At 38.3% G+C, this 22,949-nt stretch overlaps 1 protein-coding gene across 3 annotated transcripts in view; it reads right to left on the bottom strand.

Moving 5' to 3' along the window:
- Positions 1-22,949, bottom strand: part of zzef1 (zinc finger, ZZ-type with EF hand domain 1) — a 55,412-nt gene that overhangs the window by 16,295 nt on the left and 16,168 nt on the right. For 2 of the 3 annotated variants that reach the window (XM_048187797.1, XM_048187798.1), the window contains exons 25-50: positions 21,822-21,964; positions 21,484-21,727; positions 21,254-21,333; positions 21,087-21,177; positions 20,479-20,986; positions 19,408-19,572; positions 19,186-19,305; positions 18,886-19,047; positions 18,540-18,669; positions 16,315-16,453; positions 15,949-16,114; positions 14,852-15,114; positions 14,560-14,729; positions 14,259-14,397; positions 12,852-13,024; positions 12,413-12,693; positions 11,574-11,748; positions 11,276-11,408; positions 10,500-10,732; positions 9,399-9,716; positions 6,183-6,283; positions 5,627-5,762; positions 2,892-3,251; positions 2,601-2,744; positions 2,341-2,509; positions 1,959-2,057 (exon numbers count right to left, since the gene is read on the bottom strand). In XM_048187797.1, coding sequence (XP_048043754.1) covers positions 1,959-2,057; positions 2,341-2,509; positions 2,601-2,744; positions 2,892-3,251; positions 5,627-5,762; positions 6,183-6,283; positions 9,399-9,716; positions 10,500-10,732; positions 11,276-11,408; positions 11,574-11,748; positions 12,413-12,693; positions 12,852-13,024; positions 14,259-14,397; positions 14,560-14,729; positions 14,852-15,114; positions 15,949-16,114; positions 16,315-16,453; positions 18,540-18,669; positions 18,886-19,047; positions 19,186-19,305; positions 19,408-19,572; positions 20,479-20,986; positions 21,087-21,177; positions 21,254-21,333; positions 21,484-21,727; positions 21,822-21,964 — 4,842 coding nt within the window. The remainder of the gene's footprint in view (positions 1-1,958; positions 2,058-2,340; positions 2,510-2,600; positions 2,745-2,891; positions 3,252-5,626; positions 5,763-6,182; positions 6,284-9,398; positions 9,717-10,499; positions 10,733-11,275; positions 11,409-11,573; positions 11,749-12,412; positions 12,694-12,851; positions 13,025-14,258; positions 14,398-14,559; positions 14,730-14,851; positions 15,115-15,948; positions 16,115-16,314; positions 16,454-18,539; positions 18,670-18,885; positions 19,048-19,185; positions 19,306-19,407; positions 19,573-20,478; positions 20,987-21,086; positions 21,178-21,253; positions 21,334-21,483; positions 21,728-21,821; positions 21,965-22,949) is intronic. The other variant, XM_048187799.1, reaches the window with a different exon arrangement.

The raw sequence follows: 22,949 nt of genomic DNA, 5'->3' as shown, positions 1-22,949 counted from the left end.
AATATGTAACTGTATTGTAAAATGTTCACATTTGACTGTATTATGTGATAATATTATTTCGTTCATGTTCATGTTGTTACAAATAGCTACTTAAAGACACAGTTTGGGCATTTAATGTCAAATATACTGTATTTAATCAATGCAAAGTCTAGTGAAACATGCATTTAATCCATTACGACATTTGACAACAGAACAAGAATGATGGAGAACGGTGAGTTGTCTAGTCTTTAATATTTCTGTCACGATGTGGTGTGTTTATCTGCTAAAGATGTTGAATCTGTGCAAGTCGTTCTGATTTTATCATTGAAGCTCAAATTTACTTTAAAATACTTTATTTTATAGAATATTTTTTACTGTGGTCACATCAGTTTGATTACTTTTCAGGTTGGGTGTTGTAAATGGGCTTTGCAATAAACTTACTGTATGCTTTGTATTAATTATTAAAGAATATAAATTATGAGAGCTCATAAGTTTTCAAAGATATATCATATATAGATATATTATATATAGATTAATATCAATCATATTAATTTTTCAGGGATGACTGAGGTCTTTCTGCAGAAATGCCATGATCCATTAGGCTTAAGAGTCAACAGTTTTTGTGTTTTAAGTTGATTATTTGAAGAGTTTGGTTCCAAAACACAAAAACTCCATTTTGATTATTTTGAGTAAAAAAGTGTTTTCTTTACCAAGAAAGTGGCAAGATGAAAACCCCTATTTTCTGTTTCAAACTTTCACATAGCATCTTTTGGATATAAAAACTTTTTAAAAAGTTCATTATAAAAACATATTATTTTTTCCCCAAAATGTAATAAATTCATGACACTTTTTTTTTTTTTTCAAAACGCAATTAATCCATCAATATAAAAGTTATTTTTCAAATTGAAAATACACAACAAGGTAAGCTGATTCACTTATATGACAGAGTCTAAACCAATATTTATCTTATATTTAGGCATTTTACTAAAAAAACACATTCAGCCGTCGCTCCCAAAATGGTCATCTTGTTAATGTTATGAATTATTTGTCATTACCGATTAAAGAGTATCTGGCACCACCGCTTGGTTAAATAAACACATTTGCCGAGTACATTGGTATTAAAAACGGCTTTTAAAAAAGCCTTTAATGTTTACAGTGCGTGGAATGGTGCGCTGTGATTGGTTGAGAGTGGATATATCGCGTTCTGCAGAAAAAGGAGACTTTGTCGAGTTTTGGGAAGAAAGGGAGAGAACATGACAGAATAACACGACGGATATCGCATTTTGCGCAAAATTAATAAATGGCTTTTCAATACCGACCAGATACAATACTGATTTTGGCGTTACTTTTTGGCAATACTGAAAATGGCGTTTATCACGTTTTGGAACCAAACTCTTCTTTTGTTGTTTGTGTGTTTTTAAAAAATTATAAGCCATTCATATGTTTTAAAAATATGATCACATATACAGTCAACGGGAAACACTACAACGTTACACATTTATCAATATATTTTTAGAATAAAAAAGTTGTATAGTTGTAGCCTATATTGTTGAACTACCAATAATCTATTGTTTTTGTATCCATTAAAATTAAAAATGATTAATAGGCTGTTTTATTGCTTATTGTACATCATATCTCATGCATGTATGAACATAAAAGTGACTATTTGTAGCGCAACTCTATTAAGAATGTATAAGCACCGCCCCTCACTTTCGTTCTGGTGGTACCAGTGAAACTTAATCATTGAATTTATTGAATGTAATCGAAAATCTCAAATAGAATCGAACTGAGATCTTATGAATCGGAATCGGATTGAATCGGGACATCTGTATCGATACCCAGCCCTACCTTAATAGGGACTGTAGAGGACAGTAACCAGACAGGGAGATGATGACAGCACAGGTTGAAGAATAACAGTGGCTAGAGGACATTGCTAACAGACATCAATAGTTATTAATTAAATGACTGCAAATGCATACCAGTCTGGAACCGCCCTCGATGGCCACCGGTCACAGTGAACTTGTAGCCCCATTCCGTGTTACTCATATCTGATATAAACCTGTAGTAGAGGGTGTCCCCTAGAGGAGAAAGAGAAAAAATAACTCTTACATTCTGTTCATTTGTCATTGTACCTAAAGTTAAAATGCATGTACATCAGTACTGGACCTCTTTACAGTTTCAGTTTAGCTGACAGCAAACCACAATATTTGTGTACTACTTTTAAAAGCAAATTTAGTCTCTTGTTATGATTGAATTATATGACAGACCAATTCTATAAATCCAAACCAAGTAAATGTAAGTCTGTTATGAATTATTTATAAATCACTAGCACTCAAACATGCCACTTTCTCAAACTCTCACCAGGAATCTCAAAGTCCGTCCATTTCTGGTGAGAACCACTGAAAGTGTGCAGGTCCTGAAGGAAGTCACTACTGCTGGCCATAAGGAGCTCGTCACATCCTTCCTCTGTGTGACAGCGTGAGTCGAACTTCACAGACAGGAAGATCGCTCCAGGGATGTGCACCTTATCCTGAGACAATGCAAAGGATGACACTGAGTGGACCAGAGAGACTCAACCATGATCAAGTAAAATTTGAGTAAAAAAAATATATAATTCATACCTCAAAGTTAGTGTTGTTGTCGTAGGGATGCTTGGACTCACGGACCTGCACGGCCATCCCAGGCTCCTCCATAAACTGACATGCTGTCAGTGACAGATTACCCAGCATGCTCTGGCTGCAGCCCCTCAGAACCTTCTGCAAGATCTGAGATCCAACATGTGAGGAAGAAATTTATAATAGTACAGTTTCATTGCATGAAAGAAATACTTCTGACCTGTACATTTTCTCAACTCGCTCACAGCTTTGGCATTTTAGATCCTGACTACAAATCCACACACTCCTCCTTCTCACCTTCTCCCACATCGGTCTCTCCTCTAGTTGCATGAGCATGTCCAGTATGTAGGCCATGTGAGAAGCTCCACTCAGCTCAAGGTCTTCCTCTCTGATGGGAGTGTCAGAGGGCCAGTTGGCCAGCAGCGTCGCCAACACATGACGCGCGTACAGAATAGCGATGGCCTCGTTCACCTTGAAAAGGTACTGTCGCACTGCCTTGTTACTGCGGGCGTCCAACTCTTTATGCAACAGAGCTGAGCTTTTGGTGCGCCGCTGTTTGGCGTAACTCAGCTGCAGGTCGCTCTCGGTGTTGGTGATGAGTTTCTGCGTGATGACATTCGTTTCTTCTGTGGCTCGCTCACACCGGGTGGGTTTAGACTGAGGGTCAAAGAAAGTAGAGTAAATAAACTTAAAGGGCTAGTTCACCCAAAAATTAAAATTATCATCCTAGGTGTATATGACTTTCTTCTTTCAGTCAAATACAATTGGAGTTTTATTTAAAAATATTCTGGCTCTTTCAAGCTTTATAATGGAAGTGAATAGTAGCTGATATTTTGAAGCCCAAAAAAGCACATCTGTCCGTCATAATAGTAAACCATACGGCTCCAGGGGGTTAATTAAGGCCTTCTAAAGTAAAGTGATGCTTTGTTGTTACAAAAAATATCCATACGTCTAACTTTATCCCCATAAAACTGCAACCAGCATCCCAAATGTAGCTAACACACAGGCAGAACTAGGTGTTCTGTTACAGATACAGGGTACATTTATGATCAGAAAGACTGTTAGTGACTAGTGACTCCTTCTTCCTGAGAAGGACAAATAAACTCTCTTAATCCTATGTATTCTCTATATAACCACTTGGGAAATGTATAAACATGTATCCAAGTTTCCCATCTCATGACTTTCCTTTTACAGGCTCTATTCTATTTGTTAATTTTGTCTTTTGAACTATTTTGGGTATTAATATTCCAGAGCTGCAATTTATAGTTAACTGAGAGCACATTGGCAGCACGTTTGGTATTTACGGACTCCAACTTTCCTATTTGGTAATTTATGTTACATGTTACTAACTCTGTGACATGTTAGTATTATAAGAATCTAGAAGGTTATTCTCTCATTCATCCAATCCAGTGTCTTATGCTAATATCTTGCTACAGAACAAAGACTCTGTAGTAAAAACTTCCCTCTGAAAGGGAAACTCCTTATTGGCTCAGACACCTCAAGAGGGTGTGACATCTTCACCCCTTATATTCACTGATCACAAGATCAAACCCCTCTTCTCTTCCTGCTCTTCTTCTTCTCTTTTACTGACAAATGATGATGTTAAGATGATGCTGTAAGAAGCTAGAAGCTTCTGTGAAACCCCAAGCTTGTGCCAGGCTTCGGCCTAGAAACTTCCATTCACCAAAGATCCTCTGAATCCAACTGGTTCTCTTTCATCAAGACAATATCAGCAAAGATTCGACGGGAGCCTCCACAAATTGCATCAGGACAGTTTTAATTCAACTTGGAGAGACATGCAAGTATCAAACTTAGTCTCATTATTTGATACATTGAGTATCCTTACCCCTTTTAAAGAAGGGCCTGTTAAAACTAAACTGATGGTTTGCTCAAGGCTGTTGATCTGCTGAATTCCAAACAATGCTGTAACTTCTTGCTTTCCTGTACTCTGCTTTAGCTCTCTCTTTCCCTTGGTAAACTGTATGCATGTATGTGTGTGAATGTTAGAGTAGTTTAAGTGTTTAGTCTAGTTAATAAAGTCTTGTTCATGTCACATGTAAAGTTGTCCGTGTTTTGCGCTCATATTCTGGAGTCCCTATTCATGCAGATCCTGACAGGCTCTTAAGGGGCTCGCACACCAGACGCGAAGCTCAGTGCCACGACACGTCTTTAAAATTCGAACGCGTTGTTTTCTATGAGTGTACACACACTGGCGGCGACATTCGGCCTGTCCGCGGCGCCCAGAAAACGACAGAAAACAATGCGTTCGAATTTTAAGACGTGTCGCGGCGCTGAGCTTCGCGTCCGGTGTGCGAGCCCCTTTAGTAGTACTGTACAATAAGATTGTTATTTTCCATAACCTGGAAATGAACATTTCTTAGAATTAATAAACAATTAACACTGTGCGTTCATTGGACAACAGGTTAATTGGTTGTAATATTAATTTTATTACATTAAGTTAATTATATTAACTTATCCAAATATTTATAATTAATTATAACCAGTTATGATTAATTATTCATATTTATTTTGAGTTCAGGTATATGACGCATATACGCATAGTGTAAGCTTAGGTGAGAGTAGACACCTCTCGCGGATCAAACAAATAGGGCTGGGCAACAAACTCAAGCTCCTCCGACATTTCTCTCGTTTTAGACTTCTAATTTGTGACCAGTATTTTGTTTTGCTCTATCCTATGGATATTTTTCTTACAAAAACGCATTGCTTCGCTTCAGAAGGCATTTATTAACCACCTGGAGCCGTATGGATTACTTTTATGATGGATGGGTGCACTTTTTTGGGCTTCAAAATATTGGTTATTATTTACTCCGATTGTAAAGCTTGGAAGAGCCAGAATATCTTTTATTGTAATTTTGACTGTGTTTGACTGAAAGAAGAAAGTCATATACACCTAGGATGGCTTGAGGGTGAGTAAATTATGGGATGATTTTCATTTTTGGCTGAACAAATCCTTTAATTTACTTTAGAACACAAAATGGAAATTTATGTTCAATTTTTAAAAATAGTCTTACCACACAGGGCACGATGATAATATCAGTATCTACAGCCTTGGTGCTTCTTTCCTCAGAACGAGGTCTTTTAGATGGTTGCCACTTCTGTGCCAGCGTACGAATTGTCTCATCTGTTTTTATAGCATCGCCGTCAAACCTTCGAGATGATATTTAAGAGAAAAGGATTATTTGAGAAAAAGTCTTTGAATTTATTTTATACAACTGATTTATGCACAATATTTTTTTTACACTTCTGCTCATAAGTATGCATACCCCTCACAGAATCTGCAAGCACTTTGTAGATATTAAGACGGATCGATAAAAATTGATGATGCTATTTTAAATAACAATATTTTCATAATATTTGTTTTATGATAAACACTGATGCGCAATGGTTTTAAGAATCAAAAGATTTGTGTAATTTCAGTCAAACAATGTCTCTTATTTTTTTCATATATTATTTCTGATTCTGCAAAGGGAATGCACATTTTTGAGGTTATTCATTCTCAAATTTAAACCTTGACTATATAGATAATTAAAACCTTGACTATATTTGATAATTCAAAGTTTATGTCACCTTTTCTGCACCTCAAGGAAGAAAGAGTCTGTCCTCTTCATCTGAAGCTCATACATGGCTCTCAAGATGTGCAGTGGGGCATTAAGAGCATCATGGGTAATCTAAGAACAAGACAAATATATCGGAGCTCTAATAATTGTTCCTCTACATACTCATTTATTTCTAGGGATGTCCCAATCACGTTTTTTTGCTCTCGAGTCCGAGTCATTTGATTTTGAGTATCTACCGATACCGAGTCCCGATCCGATACTTCTATAATACATAAAAAAGAATAAAGAAGAGCGAAAAAACAGATCCAGGATCCAGGAACAGTGCTTTTCAGGTTTTTCAGGTATCTAACAGTAGTTTTCACGTACAGAAAATGGATAAAGTAATCAAATATAAAATAACACTGCATATTATCTTTACTGTATAAAATAAATAAAGATTAATCATTATTGAAGTTACAAAAACTATTCAGTCAAGAGCAGTGAGTGATTTCTTTGTTATTTGTTGTTTGATTTAAGCCCCGGGTATACTTCACTTTCCGCGCTCGGATGCGTCACGCGTGCAGTCACGTCCGCGCGTCTTTACACCACGGATGCGCGCAGATGACTGCGTTCGTCACATGTGCAGTACAGCTTTTTTCTATGTTCTACCTGACATCGGAGAGCAGCCCTGAGTCGTGTCATCAACTTGACATTCACTGGGCATGATCGGAGAAGGAAAGAAGTGCATCCTTTCCCATATTTTACTTATCCCCTCCATGAATTTGCCGCCCTAAATTAGTCTTTGTACTCTTTAAACATGAATTGTACAAATGTGGTTACTTTCTAATCTCTTTGCACAAACGCTGGTCAAGTTCGCTGTCCATTGTCGTGTTTTTCTCTTTTTTCAAGCGTGTTTTTAAACCGGTCTTATCACACTCTTCTTTGACGGCTGAACACTGTGCTCAATACTGTGCGTATTGCCACCTAGTGGACTCTTCTATACTGCTTGCGCATGCGCTGTTGCACGCGGTCTCGAAATTTGGCCTGCACGCGGCCAGGGTATACCGGGGGCTTTAACATTAAAAACAGGCAGCAGGAATAGTTTTTTTTTTTTTTTCCCTATCCGGTTGTTAAGTCTGACGTCACGCGGCAGCGCTTCCGGGTCCAAACACTCTATCTCATACCAAACAGTGCCTTTCTTTATCTAAATCAAAAAACAATAAGAAAATCAGAGTCTTGTTTCAGGAGGAATGTGTTTCTGTGCCATATGTAATTTCTTACTGGAATGGACTTGTGAGCAACATTCCCTGGAAAAAAGTTTGGACATTACCTCACAAGTATCTGATAACTAACAAAATAAGAGAAATAACCTTTAAGTTAATTCATAGGTTTTACCCAGATAAGTGTTCTCTCAGAAGACTTAAGAATGATATTAATACCCTCTGTTCTTTTTGTTTAGAGAAACCTGAAACTACTTTACATTTATTTTGGAATTGCTCTTACACACTAACATTCTGGTGTGACATTTGTGACTTTATTAAATGTTATGTAAATCCAAATTTCAAATTTACCTATAGAAATGTAATTTTTGGCTTTCATGAATGTGAAAAGAAAAATGATATTTATTTTATAAACCTTATTTTTCTGTTAGCCAAGTATCACATTCATAAATGTAAATTCTCAAAGTGCAAACCTCTTTTTTTAAGATTTAAACATGAGATGAAAATGTATTCTGACTCTATTGAATTCTCAAAAAACCTGAAGGCTTTGAGAACAATGGATGTGTTTAAGGACTTGGCACTTAATCTGGACTGAAAGACTGGACTCTGGTGTATTGTTTTATTGTTATATGATGATGACAATTGTTGTTATTGTTTTTTTGTTTGTTTGTTTGTTTGTTTTTCTTCTATTAAACATTTAATAAAAAAAAACAAAAAACAAAAAAAACACTATCTCATACCACAAGAAAACAACAAATGGTGCTAATATACACACACGATGTGGTGTAATAGTACAAAAAATATATAATTATAACCTTTATCTCCATACCAAATCCCAGATGGCCAGACAATGATTCATCTTTTATAAATCGTTAAAATATTAATGTCTGTGACGCTGTGAGCACGGAGACTGTTGTGTAGACTGTAAGTATTTAAATGTTTAACTTTTTTAAATGTTTGATGTTCATTATGAAAAAATAGCACTCATAAACGGCCGTCGTTGGCATTCTCAAGTGAAACGAGTCGAGGCTTGGACCCGTCATGACTTAACAAGCGGATAAGACATGCACGATCCAGTACATACTGTTACACATGCACTGTCTTTCTCGACTAATATACGTTCACTTAAGACATAACCGACTATGTTTGCTAGGATACTCGCTAAGACGGGCATGTTGACTTAATTTTTGTATGAATTTGTCCGCTGAAGCGCAAGACTTGAAAGAGAACTCAGTATTTGCGCGCTGACTGAAATAAGCGTGTGCGCGCTTCGGATGAGCGCACACAAATCTTCTCACAGCGCGCGAGTTCTCTATCGCGTCTTGATCTTGAAGGTTTAAATCAGCAAGGCTTAAATGAGTTAGTTTAAACACAGTCAGCAACGTGTGCTGTTCAGGTCTCACCTGCGCTCGCGCTATCAACGGCGATGACGGCGTAAATGACTGGACATTAGAGCATACGACACTCGCAGTGAACAGTTTACAAAGAGTAACTGTTTTGTCCACGCTTTTTGATTATCGTTGTTGTAAAGTTTTGCGCATCCATCGACTGAAACATACATTATTTGAACTCTGTCTGTCTGTTTTCCACGTTGCTATTTTAAACAAACCATATTAACCAATAGATGCGTCGTCATTCGAGATGGACCGCGGTGCAAGTGCGTACCGAACCGTAAGTGGAGAACCGTACGATTCGATTTTTTACCGAGAACCGTTGCACCCCTAATACATATATATCCGAGTCCTGATCGGGAGGTAACGTCCGACTCCGATCGAGTCTGAAACCACGTGATCGGGCCCGATTTCCGATCACGTGATTGGATCTGGACATCCCTATTTATTTCTACATTCCAGTAATGTGAATTATCTGCTCCCTTTCTTTCTCTAGTTCAGCTGGTGATGAGCAATTACAACACTCACTCAATCAATCTGAAGATTCTAGACTACACTGCTAGAAGAGATATGAGAAGAACAGAAGGAGTTGAAAAAGGCCCACGGTTGACAGAAGATGAGTGCCTGAAGCCTAACCTGGAAACATATTTTTGTCTCTTCATCCAGTCCTTCCAGTGGATCTGGTCTGTTTGGATCAGCATCATCAGCGCAGCAGCTGGAATGATCAGAGTCATGCTCTTTCTCTCTCTCCTTCTCTCCATCTGTCTCAGTGTCTGCGTCCTCCGCCATGGAGTGGATCTCTCGTTTAGAGGAATAAAGCATGATGGAGAGGATCTCTAGATCTCGCAAAAGCCACATCTTGCTGAAGCCTGTGCCCTTGCTGCACTTACGGACCAGGAGCTGCATCAGGCCGGAACCTTGGATGGCCTCCTGGGCTTGATCCACACCGTGTTTCTGCAAGAGAAACACAAACGCAACGAACACATTCATGACTTGTTGTGCATTTATATATGAGTGCAAAACATATTTGGAAACTAAAGCCACATGTTGTATTAGATATCGTCGAATTAGATGCAAAATATCATGCCAAAAGGAATTTATTTTCAAAATTTGTCACTATAAAGATGTTTGCAAGATTTTAAATAAATAACACATTATATAAACCCATTTTAATGTTTTTGAAAGTCCCTTATGTTCGCCAAGGTTGCATTTATTTGACCAAAAATACAGTAAAAACAATTATATGGTGAAATTCTATTACAATTCAAAATAACTGTTTTCAAATTTAATATATTTAAAAATGTAATTTATTTCTGTAATGGCAAAGATGTATTTTCAGCACCATTACTCCAGTTACATGAGCCTTCAGAAATAATTCTAATATTTGCTGCTCAAGAATCTTTCTCAAGAATCTTTACTGTCACTTCGATCATTTTTAATGCATTCTTATGTAATAATAGTAATTTCTTTAAAACTTATATATATATATATATATATATATATATATATATATATATTTTTTTTTTTTTTTTTTTATATATATATACACAGTACAGTCCAAAAGTTTGGAACCACTAAGATTTTTAATGTTTTTAAAAGAAGTTTCGTCTGCTCACCAAGGCTACATTTATGTATATATATACACACACACACATATAGACACACACACACACACACACACGTGTATATTTTTATAATATTGTTTTTTTTTTCCCAGTTCAGGTGTCTGGTGCATACCTTTAGAGTATTATAGAGTCCTTTAAGAGCAAGAGAGAGCACCCAGGTGGCCTCCACAGCATCTTGGGCACTGCTCTCCACCCCGACCTGCAGCAGGTGACTCACAATAGAGGTGAAGTTCTTCAGGTAGCGGCTCAGGTGGGCGGAGGTCAGGGACACTGCCTGTCCCTCATGAGACTCCACATCATTCCTGCTGCTGCTCTCATGCGCCTGGACTAACTGGTAGTCTTTCACTGAGAGGAAATATAGTACACAGTGAGTTACATCAATGCCCATTTCTTACCATTATTTGTTTTGAGTGACCATGGGCATTTCTGAAATGTCCTCTAAGCAGCCATTAACTGAGGTTAAGAAGTCCCAGTTTAATGTTTACTGAGATGCCTTCATTGACTTCATTTCTTAAGATAGTACCCAACAACATACTTTCAGTGGTCGACTGAAAAAGATCACAACAAACACAATACTTTTCAGTATATGATTGTTTTACAATAGATAAATAAGCATTGCAGTCATCAAATATTTGCTCTGTTATATTTAAAGCCTTAGAAGCCAGTAAGTTTGCTTAAGAGGTACCTTCATACAAAAACAGTCTGTTAAACAAGGGAGTATAGCAGATACACCCTTTGTAAATGAAGGTGGGTTTGAATGTCATTGGCAGTCATGTGATTTTAGACTGTGCTGAAAGACTCATGCAGCTCTGTTTTTTTTACAGCTGAGAAAAATTTGAGAGATGAGTGAGAACAGTGTGAAGAACCCATTGACAGCTCTTTTCGCACCTGTTCTCCTCTTACGAGTCTTCACGTCCACCACAGCAGCTCTGTTCTTCTCAGTGAAGTGTTTGAGCAGAATCATGTTGTGTTGTTCGTTGGCATTATCAATGAACACAGCCTGAGTCCCCATACACAGCACCTAATATCAAGAGACACATTTATTATGAGCAGCTTTTTCAAAATGTCATTAGTGCTTTTGCATCTTTAAATGAGTGTGACTGTAACAATTGTTATATAATTCTACATTTTACCTTATAAAGGCCTATATTAAGTGTGTTAGCGTGAATGGCATCTTTGTTCATACCTCAGGGAATCCCACGAGCACCAGCAAAGTGAAGAGGTTGGTTCTCTTAAGTTGCTGTGGTAACTGCTGGATGCAGTGATCAGTGAAAGCTGCCACAACAGCACACCACTGTGAAGAAACATTCAGGTTCCGCAAGATGTCCGCCACTGAACATGCCCAATCCAGACCGATACGACTATTGTCGTGTAAAAACAAATGATGGACACAGACATTTCAACTGAAGTGTTATTTGAAACATCATTATTTTCTTAAAAAAAAAAAATAATCAAAATGTGTTAATTAAAAATACATAACTTCCAACAACAGCTCAAGTTAAAAAATGTGAAGTTTCATCATCTCTCCCATATTAAAATGTTTTGTACACATACAATACTGTTCAAAAGTTTGGAGACGGTAAGATTTTTAAAAATGTTTTTGAAAGAGGTCTCTTTTGTTCACCAAGGCTGCATTTATTTGATCAGAAATAAAAGGATTTTGTATTTTAATAAAAAAACAGTTGTGCTGCTTAATATTTTTGTGGAAAATGTGCATGATGCCATGTTTTAGGATGCTTTGACGAACAAAAAGTAAAAAAAACCAAAATTCATTTGAAATAGAAAACTTTTGTCAACATTATGAATGTCTGGTCAATTTAATGCAATAAAGTATAACATAATAAAATAAATATATAGATATTTTACTGACCCCAAACTGACACTGTACATCAATAATGATTATTTAAGTGCTTTGCAATGTCAGCATTATAACACAATATATACATAGCTCTGTCTCTCTATTCAGGCTGAAGACCTCTCATACATATTATATTTAACCGCATGTTACACATTACATCACACTACCTGTCCAGACACACTGCTCCCAGACTGAAGAGCAGTTGAGTGGTCTTCCAGCCAGGAACATCAAGTGCTGCTCCATCTCCGAGAGAAAGTAGCTCAAATTTGTCTGTCAGTGCCTCTGCCACAGCTGCATCAGCCTCCGCAGGAGCGATCCTTAACAGAAGCTGTCCCAGAAGACCTAGCGTCAGGTGGTATGTTTCATTGAGACAGCCGGCATTCGAGATGACCACTCTGAACAGCAGTGGCAGGATGGGACTCAAGCTGGACAAAGAAACCGGGCTGCCCTATAGAGGATTCGATTTGTATATTAGCATATTCTGTAGACTAGAAATGTGAAACAAAAAAGGATATTAAAATTGCTTCATTTCAGATTACAAATCAAACATTTTCCAAAGTAAAAAAAGCCAGCAATTGCAAATTAAACCAGAATCTTTGTTGTTACCGGTTTGGTTGCAGGCAACATGGCTGCCAACAATCCCAGAATTCTCTCTCTGGAGCATTCAGCAAACACATGTTCCTGTAGCGGCCCACGGGCTGTTTTTTCCTCCTGTTCTTTATATGCATCCATGTTTTCTGAGTTAGGAGATGTGATAGTCTCTCCACTTGACTCTGAAACTGAGACAAAAAACAAACAAAAAAACAATATATACAATAAATTAGCTACATATTTCTCTGGTAGTTTTGTCTCCATTTACACCTTCTATGTTCTGTTGTCTTTGAATGAATCCCACAAGACATTCAAATGCAACAAAGTTAAACTTAAAAGGGGACATATCATGAAAATTTGACTTTTTCCATGTTTAAGTGCTATAATCGGGTCCCCGGTGCATCTACAGTACCAACCCAGAAAACATGAAAATGGACAACCCAGTAACTTTGTTTTGGTGAGCCTTTCTCTGCAAGCATGTGAAAAAACAAGCCACTCAGATTTCACTCCCCTAGTGATGTTGGAAGGGGATCTTATTATAATATTACCACCCCTTAATCACCACATTTCCACCCACGGCGGAGCCATTTTGTTTGTGCAAGCGAGGCAAAGCAGCAGATGAGGAAAATGTAAGTATTGTTAAGTAATGCAATGTGTTTCTCCGGTTCAGGCAGCTCCACTTTCCGTGTGTTATCCCTTAGCCTCTATACGCTCTATTACTTTATGCTAGCACAAACAGAAGTTGAGTTTGACAGAAATGTATCGGTGTTACATATGACTCACCCATAAACATCTTGGACAATTAATGTGATGTCATTTAATGCCAGACTGCTTCACAAACGAGAGTCAATTCAACACTAAATTTGCACAAAAGATTACCTTGACGGCACATGCTAGTCGATGAGTTGAATCAACTCCACAGCAACTACATAAATGTATCTATTAACCATTCAGAAATGTCCAGATGCATTCTAAAAGTTATAACTTCTTCCTGAGGCTCTCTATCAATGTCCGACTCCGGTTTCAACAATGTAAGGCTGAACACCATTACACCACAATAGTCATTTTGGCTGCGTGAGATTCTCCAGCTTTGTTGTTGTTGAGTAACCGAAGCGTAAGCTGTTAAGCACAGCCCTTTTTTGGAAAGCGGTCGGGAGCAGCAGCTTATTTGCATGTTTTTGCTCACACCCAAATAGGGGCAAATTTGACGAACTAGAATAAATGATCTGTTGGGTATTTTTAAGCCGAAACTTCACAGACACTTTCTGGGGACACCAGAGACTTATATTACATCTTGTGAAAAGGGGCATAATAGGTCCCCTTTAAAGCAGAAATCAAACTTTGACTAAATAAAGATATTATACTGTAGAGCTCTTGATTATTGAAGGGTACTCAGAGAAAACAAAAACCCAACAGGCTCACCTCTGACTCCAGGGGACAGTGTGTCCTCACTAGACACAGAAGGTGTCTGACTTGCGCTAGATGAGTCTGATGTATCTTGAGAGACCAGCTTCCTCCTCCTCCTATCACCTTCTGCATCTGGCTCCTCCTTTTGGGGTTTCTTGTAAAGAGAGGAAAAAAACAAGAATATTATGAGGACAGATTGTACTTTTTATTTATTATTAAAGAGTATGTATAAACAGCTACAACCTGGGGATTTTGGTCACAGATTTGAAAAATAAAAGCAAAGAATTTCAGTAATGTAGTAAGTGCAGTGACTGACTCTGTCTCTAGGTAGCAGAGGGGAGCAGATAGCTGTAGTGCTGCTAGGCAGTGAGGAGGTATCTGTGCTGCTGATGTCCTGAGAAGAGCCAGCCGTCGCAGGACACAGTTCGCTCTCTGTGGCCGATTCATTCGAAGAAAGCAGGGACAGCAGGGCAGAGGCTCGTAAACCTACAGGAAACAACAGCAACTCTAACTATACAGTGCTTACACTCCACTTTAAACTTCCATTATTAATTAACACACATAATATGATTCTTAACAGATCATGAACATTCAAATATACTGATTACCTTTCCCAGTCTGTCCCTTCAGCAGGCACTCATTGATGATGTCAGAGCACCGGGTCTGTAGAGCACTGGCATAACCGAGGGTGACATCATCCAGGGGCTCTCCTTCCTGTGCTCTCTCACTGACCAGCTCTGAGGTGAACAGGGCGAGCGCGGCAAAAAGAAGCCAGGAGTAGTTATGTATGTAGGGCTGGATGAGTCTGTGGCGGTCACTGATGCGGATGGTGACCATAGGGTACACTGTGATACGGTGGGTGGGCAGATGGCTGAAGAGAGAGGGGGAAAAAAAATTCATCACTTAGATAGGTATTTACACAGACTGTTTAATGCAGCACAGATGTATCATCAATGCATTGACCTGCAGTTACAAATGCATAAATAATGTTTTGATGTCTTAAAACGTTGAATATTGATATATGAAATTATTTTAAAATTGAAAAGATAGGCCTACTTTACATATGAAACTTAAACTGCCAGTAGGTAGCAGCAAGTAGCTGTTAATGAGCGAGTTATTGAGTCACTCATTCAACCAATTTGTTCAAATGGGCGATTATAACAGGAACAAGCATTTTACTTTCTTAATGAGCGTCTCATTGAATCATTCATTAAACCGATTTGTTCCAAAGGACTGATTTATTATTGCTCAGAGATGCAAAACAGTTCTGCTGTGACTTTGTTTGGAACCATTTTTGTCACTTCTTGTTTATTAAACTGTTGTATAAAATCAATTCTACATCACATTTTGCAAAATTTATGATATTTGAGAAAGAAAAGAAAAACACTGCACTCTCTGCATGATTGCTTAACTATATCATAGGATATAAATACAGCCTAAAAGACAAATACTCGTACAGGGGCATTTTTACTTCATTATAATAGAGTAAATCTTGCAGTGAATGCGTGCATTCTAAATGCGCACATGCAGTAGTCTAACCTAAACCTAAAAGGCCACATCACGTAGTGCATGCGTGGACTCTATATGCGTATTTTTGTTTGGTTTTTGCGAAGTGAGGGACATACTCAATGTCAGATTGCACAAAATTAAAACAATTACGATATTATCATAGATTATATATATTGCACACCCCTGCGTTTATTACCTGTCTGGGTATTTTTTGGCATTGTAACAGCCAAAGCAGAGATCAAAGTCCTCACAGACATTACAGTTAATCCTGCTGCCCACAATAAGGCCCTGGCAGTGGTCACAAGCATACTCCATGTTGACCATCTCATGGTCATCCTCATGACCTTCTGGTTTAGCACCACCTGAACAAGAAGAACAGAACCATTCAATACACGCACTCTGACTGATCAAGTGTGCAAGAAATATGCTGCTGTAATAAATAAATTGCATAGCGTCTAACTTTATGCTACTGTAATAAATAAATGGAAATAATGCTTCATGACAATGTTGCTTTCCCTTCATTACAATGTAAGCCATCGCCAGCTGCGAAGGTGTGACTCACTGAGGAAGCAGGTCTTGCACAGGTCCATGTCTATGCACTGCAGGCACCGGTAGCGATGCCACGGTGCGATCCGCTCACAGCCGTCACACGAAATCTCCACATTCAGCAGGTCACAGTAGCGTGCAATGAACATGTGCATCTGCAAAGATCAAAGGTCAGTGAATGAGCACCAAAAATATACAATGTTAATTGGGTAGGCTGCATATGGGGTTCTTTGCATATAACACTGCATTTGCATATAACTTTTTTGGTGTCAAAAAAAATCTGTGCTTCTGCAGAGAACAAACACTGTTCAACGATGAACTACAAACCCGATTCCAAAAAAGTTGGGACACTGTACAAATTGTGAATAAAAACAGAATGCAATGATGTGGAAGTTTCAAATTTCAATATTTTATTCAGAATACAACATAGATGACATATCAAATGTTTAAACTGAGAAAATGTATCATTTTAAGGGAAAAATAAGTTGATTTTAAATTTCATGGCATCAACACATCTCAAAAAAGTTGGGACGAGGCCATGTTTACCACTGTGTGGCATCCCCTCTTCTTTTTATAACATTCTGCAAACGTCTGGGGACTGAGGAGACAAGTTGCTCAAGTTTAGGAATAGGAATGTTGTCCCATTCTTGTCTAATACAGGCTTCTAGTTGCTCAACTGTCTTAGGTCTTCTTTGTCACATCTTTCTCTTTATGATGCGCCAAATGTTTTCTATGGGTGAAAGATCTGGACTGCAGGCTGGCCATTTCAGTACCCAGATCCTTCTTCTACGCAGCCATGATGTTGTAATTGATGCAGTATGTGGTCTGTCATTGTCATGTTGGAAAATGCAAAGTCTTCCCTGAAAGAGACGACGTCTGGATGGGAGCATATGTTGTTCTAGAACTTGAATATACCTTTCAGCATTGATGGTGCCTTTCCAGATGTGTAAGCTTCCCATGCCACACGCACTCATGCAACCCCATACCATCAGAGATCCAGGCTTCTGAACTGAGCACTGATAACAACTTGGGTTGTCCTTGTCCTCTTTAGTCCGGATGACATGGCGTCCCAGTTTTCCAAAAAGAACTTCAAATTTTGATTCGTCTGACCACAGAACAGTTTTCCACTTTGCCACAGTCCATTTTAAATTAGCCTTGGCCCAGAGAAAATGCCTGCGCTTCTGGATCACGTTTAGATATGGCTTCTTTTTTGACCTATAGAGTTTTAGCCGGCAACGGCGAATGGCACGGTGGATTGTGTTCACAGACAACGTTTTCTGGAAGTATTCCTGAGCCCATGTTGTGATTTCCATTACAGTAGCATTCCTGTAAGTGATGCAGTGCCGTCTAAGGGCCCGAAGATCACGGGCATCCAGTATGGTTTTCTGGCCTTGACCCTTACACACAGAGATTGTTCCAGATTCTCTAAATCTTTGGATGATATTATGCACTGTAGATGATGATAACTTCACACTCTTTGCATTTTTTCTCTGAGAGACTCCTTACTGATATTGCTCCACTATTTTTCGCCGCAGCATTGGGGGAATTGGTGATCCTCTGCCCATCTTGACTTCTGAGAGACACTGCCACTCTGAGAGGCTCTTTTAATACCCAATCATGTTGCCAATTGACCTAACAAGTTGCAAATTGGTCCTCCAGCTGTTCCTATATGTACATTTAAATTTTCCGGCCTCTTATTGCTACCTGTCCCAACTTTTTTGGAATGTGTAGCTCTCATGAAATCCAAAATGAGCCAATATTGGCATGACATTTCCAAAGGTCTCACTTTCAACATTTGATATGTTATCTATATTCTATTGTGAATAAAACATAAGTTTATGAGATTTGTAAATTATTGCATTCCTTTTTTATTCACAATTTGTACAGTGTCCCAACTTTTTTGGAATCGGGTTTGAAGAATCAAATGTAAAAAATCTGCCTGAACAAAGTGACTGTCTATTTTAGGATCAGCCATTACTGTGGATGCTGACATTTACTTGTGTTTGCAGAGATTATACATTGGTTTGCAGGAATATATTCAATAAACATTACAAGCATAGAATAAATAATAATGCTACACCTCCACCCAAAAGTTAGTTTTTGTGTTAATTCAGCTGCCTTATTTAATTGTCTTCATTATTAAAAAAAAATAATAATTATAATTCGTATGAATTTTGTTGGTCTTTTGTGATATACAGTTTTATTGTGCAGGAAAACATTTCTTTGATGTGATATCTGTACCTTTCTCTTGTCCTCTACTGAGGCCTGGCTGATCTTGTCAAACCATTTCTCAAACATGCCGTCCAAACACTCATCCATCCATTCACAGTTCCTCTCGTAGTCAGCGATCTCATCCTCCTCCGTCCACTGACTACACCACCATGTCACATGAAGAAACGGACAGACGAGAAGCCAAATGAAACATTGGATACATTTTAAGCCTAGTTTGTGAGATCAGGATTAAGTGTAGATTAAGCCCCATTAACATTTTCAATAATATAAGACAACTAATAACAAGAAAGCTCAAGACATGTTCAACAACATTACGTTAACGTATGGGTTCTGATTTCTGAAGCCCTGCTCATACCTAATGGCAATGTCATGTACACTGATGTTTTCCTGTGACATGGTGAGCAGAAGATCAGGCAGTTTGATGTCCAGAAACAGCGACAAATCTTCTGCTTCCCAGCTCATATCTAGCAAATGCAACAGACATGTCTGCACACATGAGAGGGCAGGCAGCAGGACCCTGAGGACATAAAGAAGACATAACGGGCATAAAGCATAGAAAGGACATAAAGAACTTTAATATTAGCAACTTCTAAGGGTTTCAAAATTCATGTTCAGACTGTGTCATTTATATTGTAGAACAAAACAGGGGACCCACTTCTCGTTCAGTGCATTGAAGCCCTGCACGGCCTCTACTAGCATGAGAACCAGCTGATGATAAAAGTGCCTGACCAGCTCCCTCATCTTCTGCCCGCTGCCTGCCAACTGAGAAAAGTAACTGAGAAAGAAAGACAGAGTTAAAATAATGATATTAGGATAGTACTAGTACTAGTAGATATTAGCACCATCTAAAATGACAGCCTTTTTTTGGATAACATACTTGGTGAAATCTTTCTGACAGGCCAAGAGTTCCTGAAGAAACAAAATACAGGGTGCCTGGAAGAGGTGCGGTTTCCCCAGGGTGAGTATACACTGCTGCACGAGCTCCAGCACCTCACACACACTCAGAGCCTGGGCCTTCTTCAGAGCCAGAGTATTAAGAACACTGAACACACACACAAACACACTTCATTACTACTGATCAGAGACAAGTCACCATATATGTACACACTGAAAATCTGAAAATAAAGTTTTATGATTTTGACAGCTTTAAAACAAAGAAACATTATGAAGATAAAGCACTACTTTAGATAAGCACTAAGTCACTAATCAAAAAAGAAAATTTGTGTCAGTGACCAAATGGTAAATAAAGTTCAGAATTTTTTTAAATTACCAAAATAAAATTTTAAACACAATATTTGTATATTTGTACTCAAACTATGAAAAGTTATATTACTGAATATATTGCATGGAAATACATACACACTCCTGCTCAAAGGTTTGAGGTCAGGGAGACTATTAAAGAGATTTTAGAATGCCTTCCACATCGATAATAAGAAATGTTTCTTCATCAAATCAACATATTAGAATGATTTCTGAAGGATCATGTGAAACTGAAAACTATGATGATAATGATGCTGAAAATTCAGCTTTGCATTACAGGAATAAATTACATTTTAAAATATATTCAAATAGAAAACAGTTATTTTAAAAAATTGTAATAATATTTTACAGTATTACTGTTTTTATTGTATTCTTGGTCAAATAAATGCAGCTTTGATGATAATTAATTAATAATATTAATTAAATTAATAATATTTCATCAACTAATAGCTATAATTTCAGTAAGACTTAGCAAACAAGTTGTAAGGGTCTGGTCACTATTCATTTTTACTGTGTGGAAAAAAGCCAACAGGACATTCAGCACAGTATCTACTTTTGTGTTACAGTGTGTCAGATTTGGGTTAGTACTGGTTAGCATGACATGCTTGTGAGTTTATGCATCCAAATTTGTTGAATAATGGCATCATATAGCTATTCACATCATGAGGTAAAAATAATCAGTTCATACCTGGTCTCATTAATGACTATGTCCTTCAAAAAGCTGAGGATGTGTTTGAGGATCGGGAAGCGCTCTTTGACAGGTGGTGCTGTGCGAGGCTCCTCCATAGATCGTAAGGACAGGAGCCTCAAGCGTCCCCGACTGAAAGGTGCTTTACGTGGGAAGACTAACGGGGACAGAGGCTCTCCTGTTTGGGACTGAAGACTTTCTGAGGAGCCCATGGCACCCTGAGAACTTATGCTGCTGGAAGGTCCAGCATCCACTGACGCAGAGAATGCCTGTTCCAGTGTCCGCTGACTCTGACCGGCCCCTGCTGCTTCTGCTCCCTCGGGAGTCTGGGATATAGAGGGAGAGGGGCTGGGCTGGAAGTCTCCCTCTGTGGTCGAAACAGATCGGAGAAGAGGAGCAGCACAGGCACCATCTTCATGTCTGGAAGGCTCTTGTTCCGGAGGTGCAGAGATTCCTCCGTTTGGGCTGAATCGAAAGAGGAACAGACTTCTACTGATGCAAATTTCAGCTGTTAAGAGAGTGAAAAATGGAGAGTGAGAATGCTGCATCATTATTTAAAAAAAAAAAAGAAAAGAAAAAAAAAGTGTTTTTATAGCATGCATATTTACCAAGTGATTCCATCGTAACCTCGTTCTGACCTCCGTCTTTTTCCTCTACTCCATTCATTTTACCCATAAGGTAGCGTTGTTTCATCTCCAACTACCAAAACAGTTAAAACAAGAGGTAAATAAAAATAAATGTTATTTTAAAACCAAAAATCATAAGCCACACTTACCATCCATGTTCTGATGCCATCTGCGAGGGTGTAAACCTGCATAATGTCCTCACTGAGACCACTCTGACCATTTTTAGCAACTAATGCAGGAAAGAAAGGAAAGGAAATGTGGTCAAAAGGACATTTACATGTGTGAACACTGAATTGTTCATACAAACATATATGTGCTCATACACCATCTGACACTTGAAAATTATACAGAAGTATTTGCAAGTTTTGACTGTACTAACCAAAGCTCCTAAGACTGTGGTGAAGCGCTGGTGTGTGATACACCATGGCCGCCCAGGTGGCATTCACAGCCTGGTCAACCTTTGAGCCTCCAGCAATCTCATTCCTGACTGGCTGCTTCTTGCAGGTCAGCAAAAGGGTCCTCATGAGCTCCGTCCTGCCATCAGAAGAATCCTGGGAAGGATCCCAGCGAGCAAACTCCTTCAGAAATTCCACCAATTCATCTCCACAAGGAGCTGGCTCTTCCTGTTAAACAAAATTGCACAAGATGGACAAGTAATTAGAGATTTTTTTTGGACTGAAACGCACACACATACAATAATATTCCTAGTACCCTCACCTGGTCGGTGTCTGGGCTGGACAGTGCTAACTCTTTTTCTCCAGGAAGCCCACTCAATACATGTCTGAACACAGGCTTCCATAGAGGACAGGACAGGACATGGTTCATCAAGCCTGCAGGTAACTCCTTCACACCACGGATCCCTTCGAGAGGAAGGCAGACATGACACAAAACCAATAAGTCAGTGTTTTTTCACACTTTCTTAACTATATGCAATTTATATTGTGAGAGTTTAAAGGGTTAGTTCACCCAAAAACTTTGAAAAATTGTCATCAGTTACTCACCTTCATGTCGTTCCAAGCTAGTAAGACCTGCGCTCATCTTCAGAACACAAATGAAGATCTTTTTGATGAAATCTGAGAGATATCTGTCCCACCAATGACAGTCCACGCAACTACCACTTTGTTGCTTCAAAAAGTTCACAAGGAGCTCATAAAACTAATCCATAATACATTTAATCCATTGAAATCTGAAGAGACACGATCGCTTTATATGATATACAGATTGAATTGCACCTGCTTGATGCGTAAGAACAAACCTCATTGGTTTATTAATGAATGTATATATATGAATAAAAGCCTAAATTCAATCTGTTCATCATATAAAGCAATCGTGTCTCTTCAGAAAATTTGGAATAAACCGCTAAATTCATATGGATTAGTTTTCTGATCTCTTTATGAACTTTTTGAAGCGTCAAAGTGGTAGTCGTGTATCTATGGAAAAAATGTCTCAGATTTTCTTAATATATCTTCATTTGTGTTGCGAAGAAGAACAAAAGTCTCAGGGGTTTAGAACAACATGAGTTTGAGTAAATGATGACAATTTTAATTTTGGGGTGAACTAATCCTTTAAACATCTTAAATCTTTTTTCTGAATAAAATGTAGGTCCGTCCACCTTATTTTAATACCATTTGTAACTTGAATATGCAAGGCTTCCAGTGTCATTCACTTCCAGTTATTTTAGATGTACAAAACAGTCTTGCTCCTTGCAAACTGGCATTTGTTATAACTGTATTTTATCTTATTATGTAATCAAACACACTGCTCTCTAGTTCAAATGGTTTTACCATTTGCTGCATTTAGTTATGCAGTTATCTAGTTATTAACCTATAGCAGCTAATAAACCGG

Source organism: Megalobrama amblycephala, linkage group LG4 (genome assembly GCF_018812025.1).
Source record: "Megalobrama amblycephala isolate DHTTF-2021 linkage group LG4, ASM1881202v1, whole genome shotgun sequence".
Lineage (NCBI taxonomy): Eukaryota > Metazoa > Chordata > Actinopteri > Cypriniformes > Xenocyprididae > Megalobrama > Megalobrama amblycephala.
The sequence above is the reverse complement of the archived record's forward strand: the minus strand, read 5'-3'. Positions and strand labels throughout refer to the sequence as shown.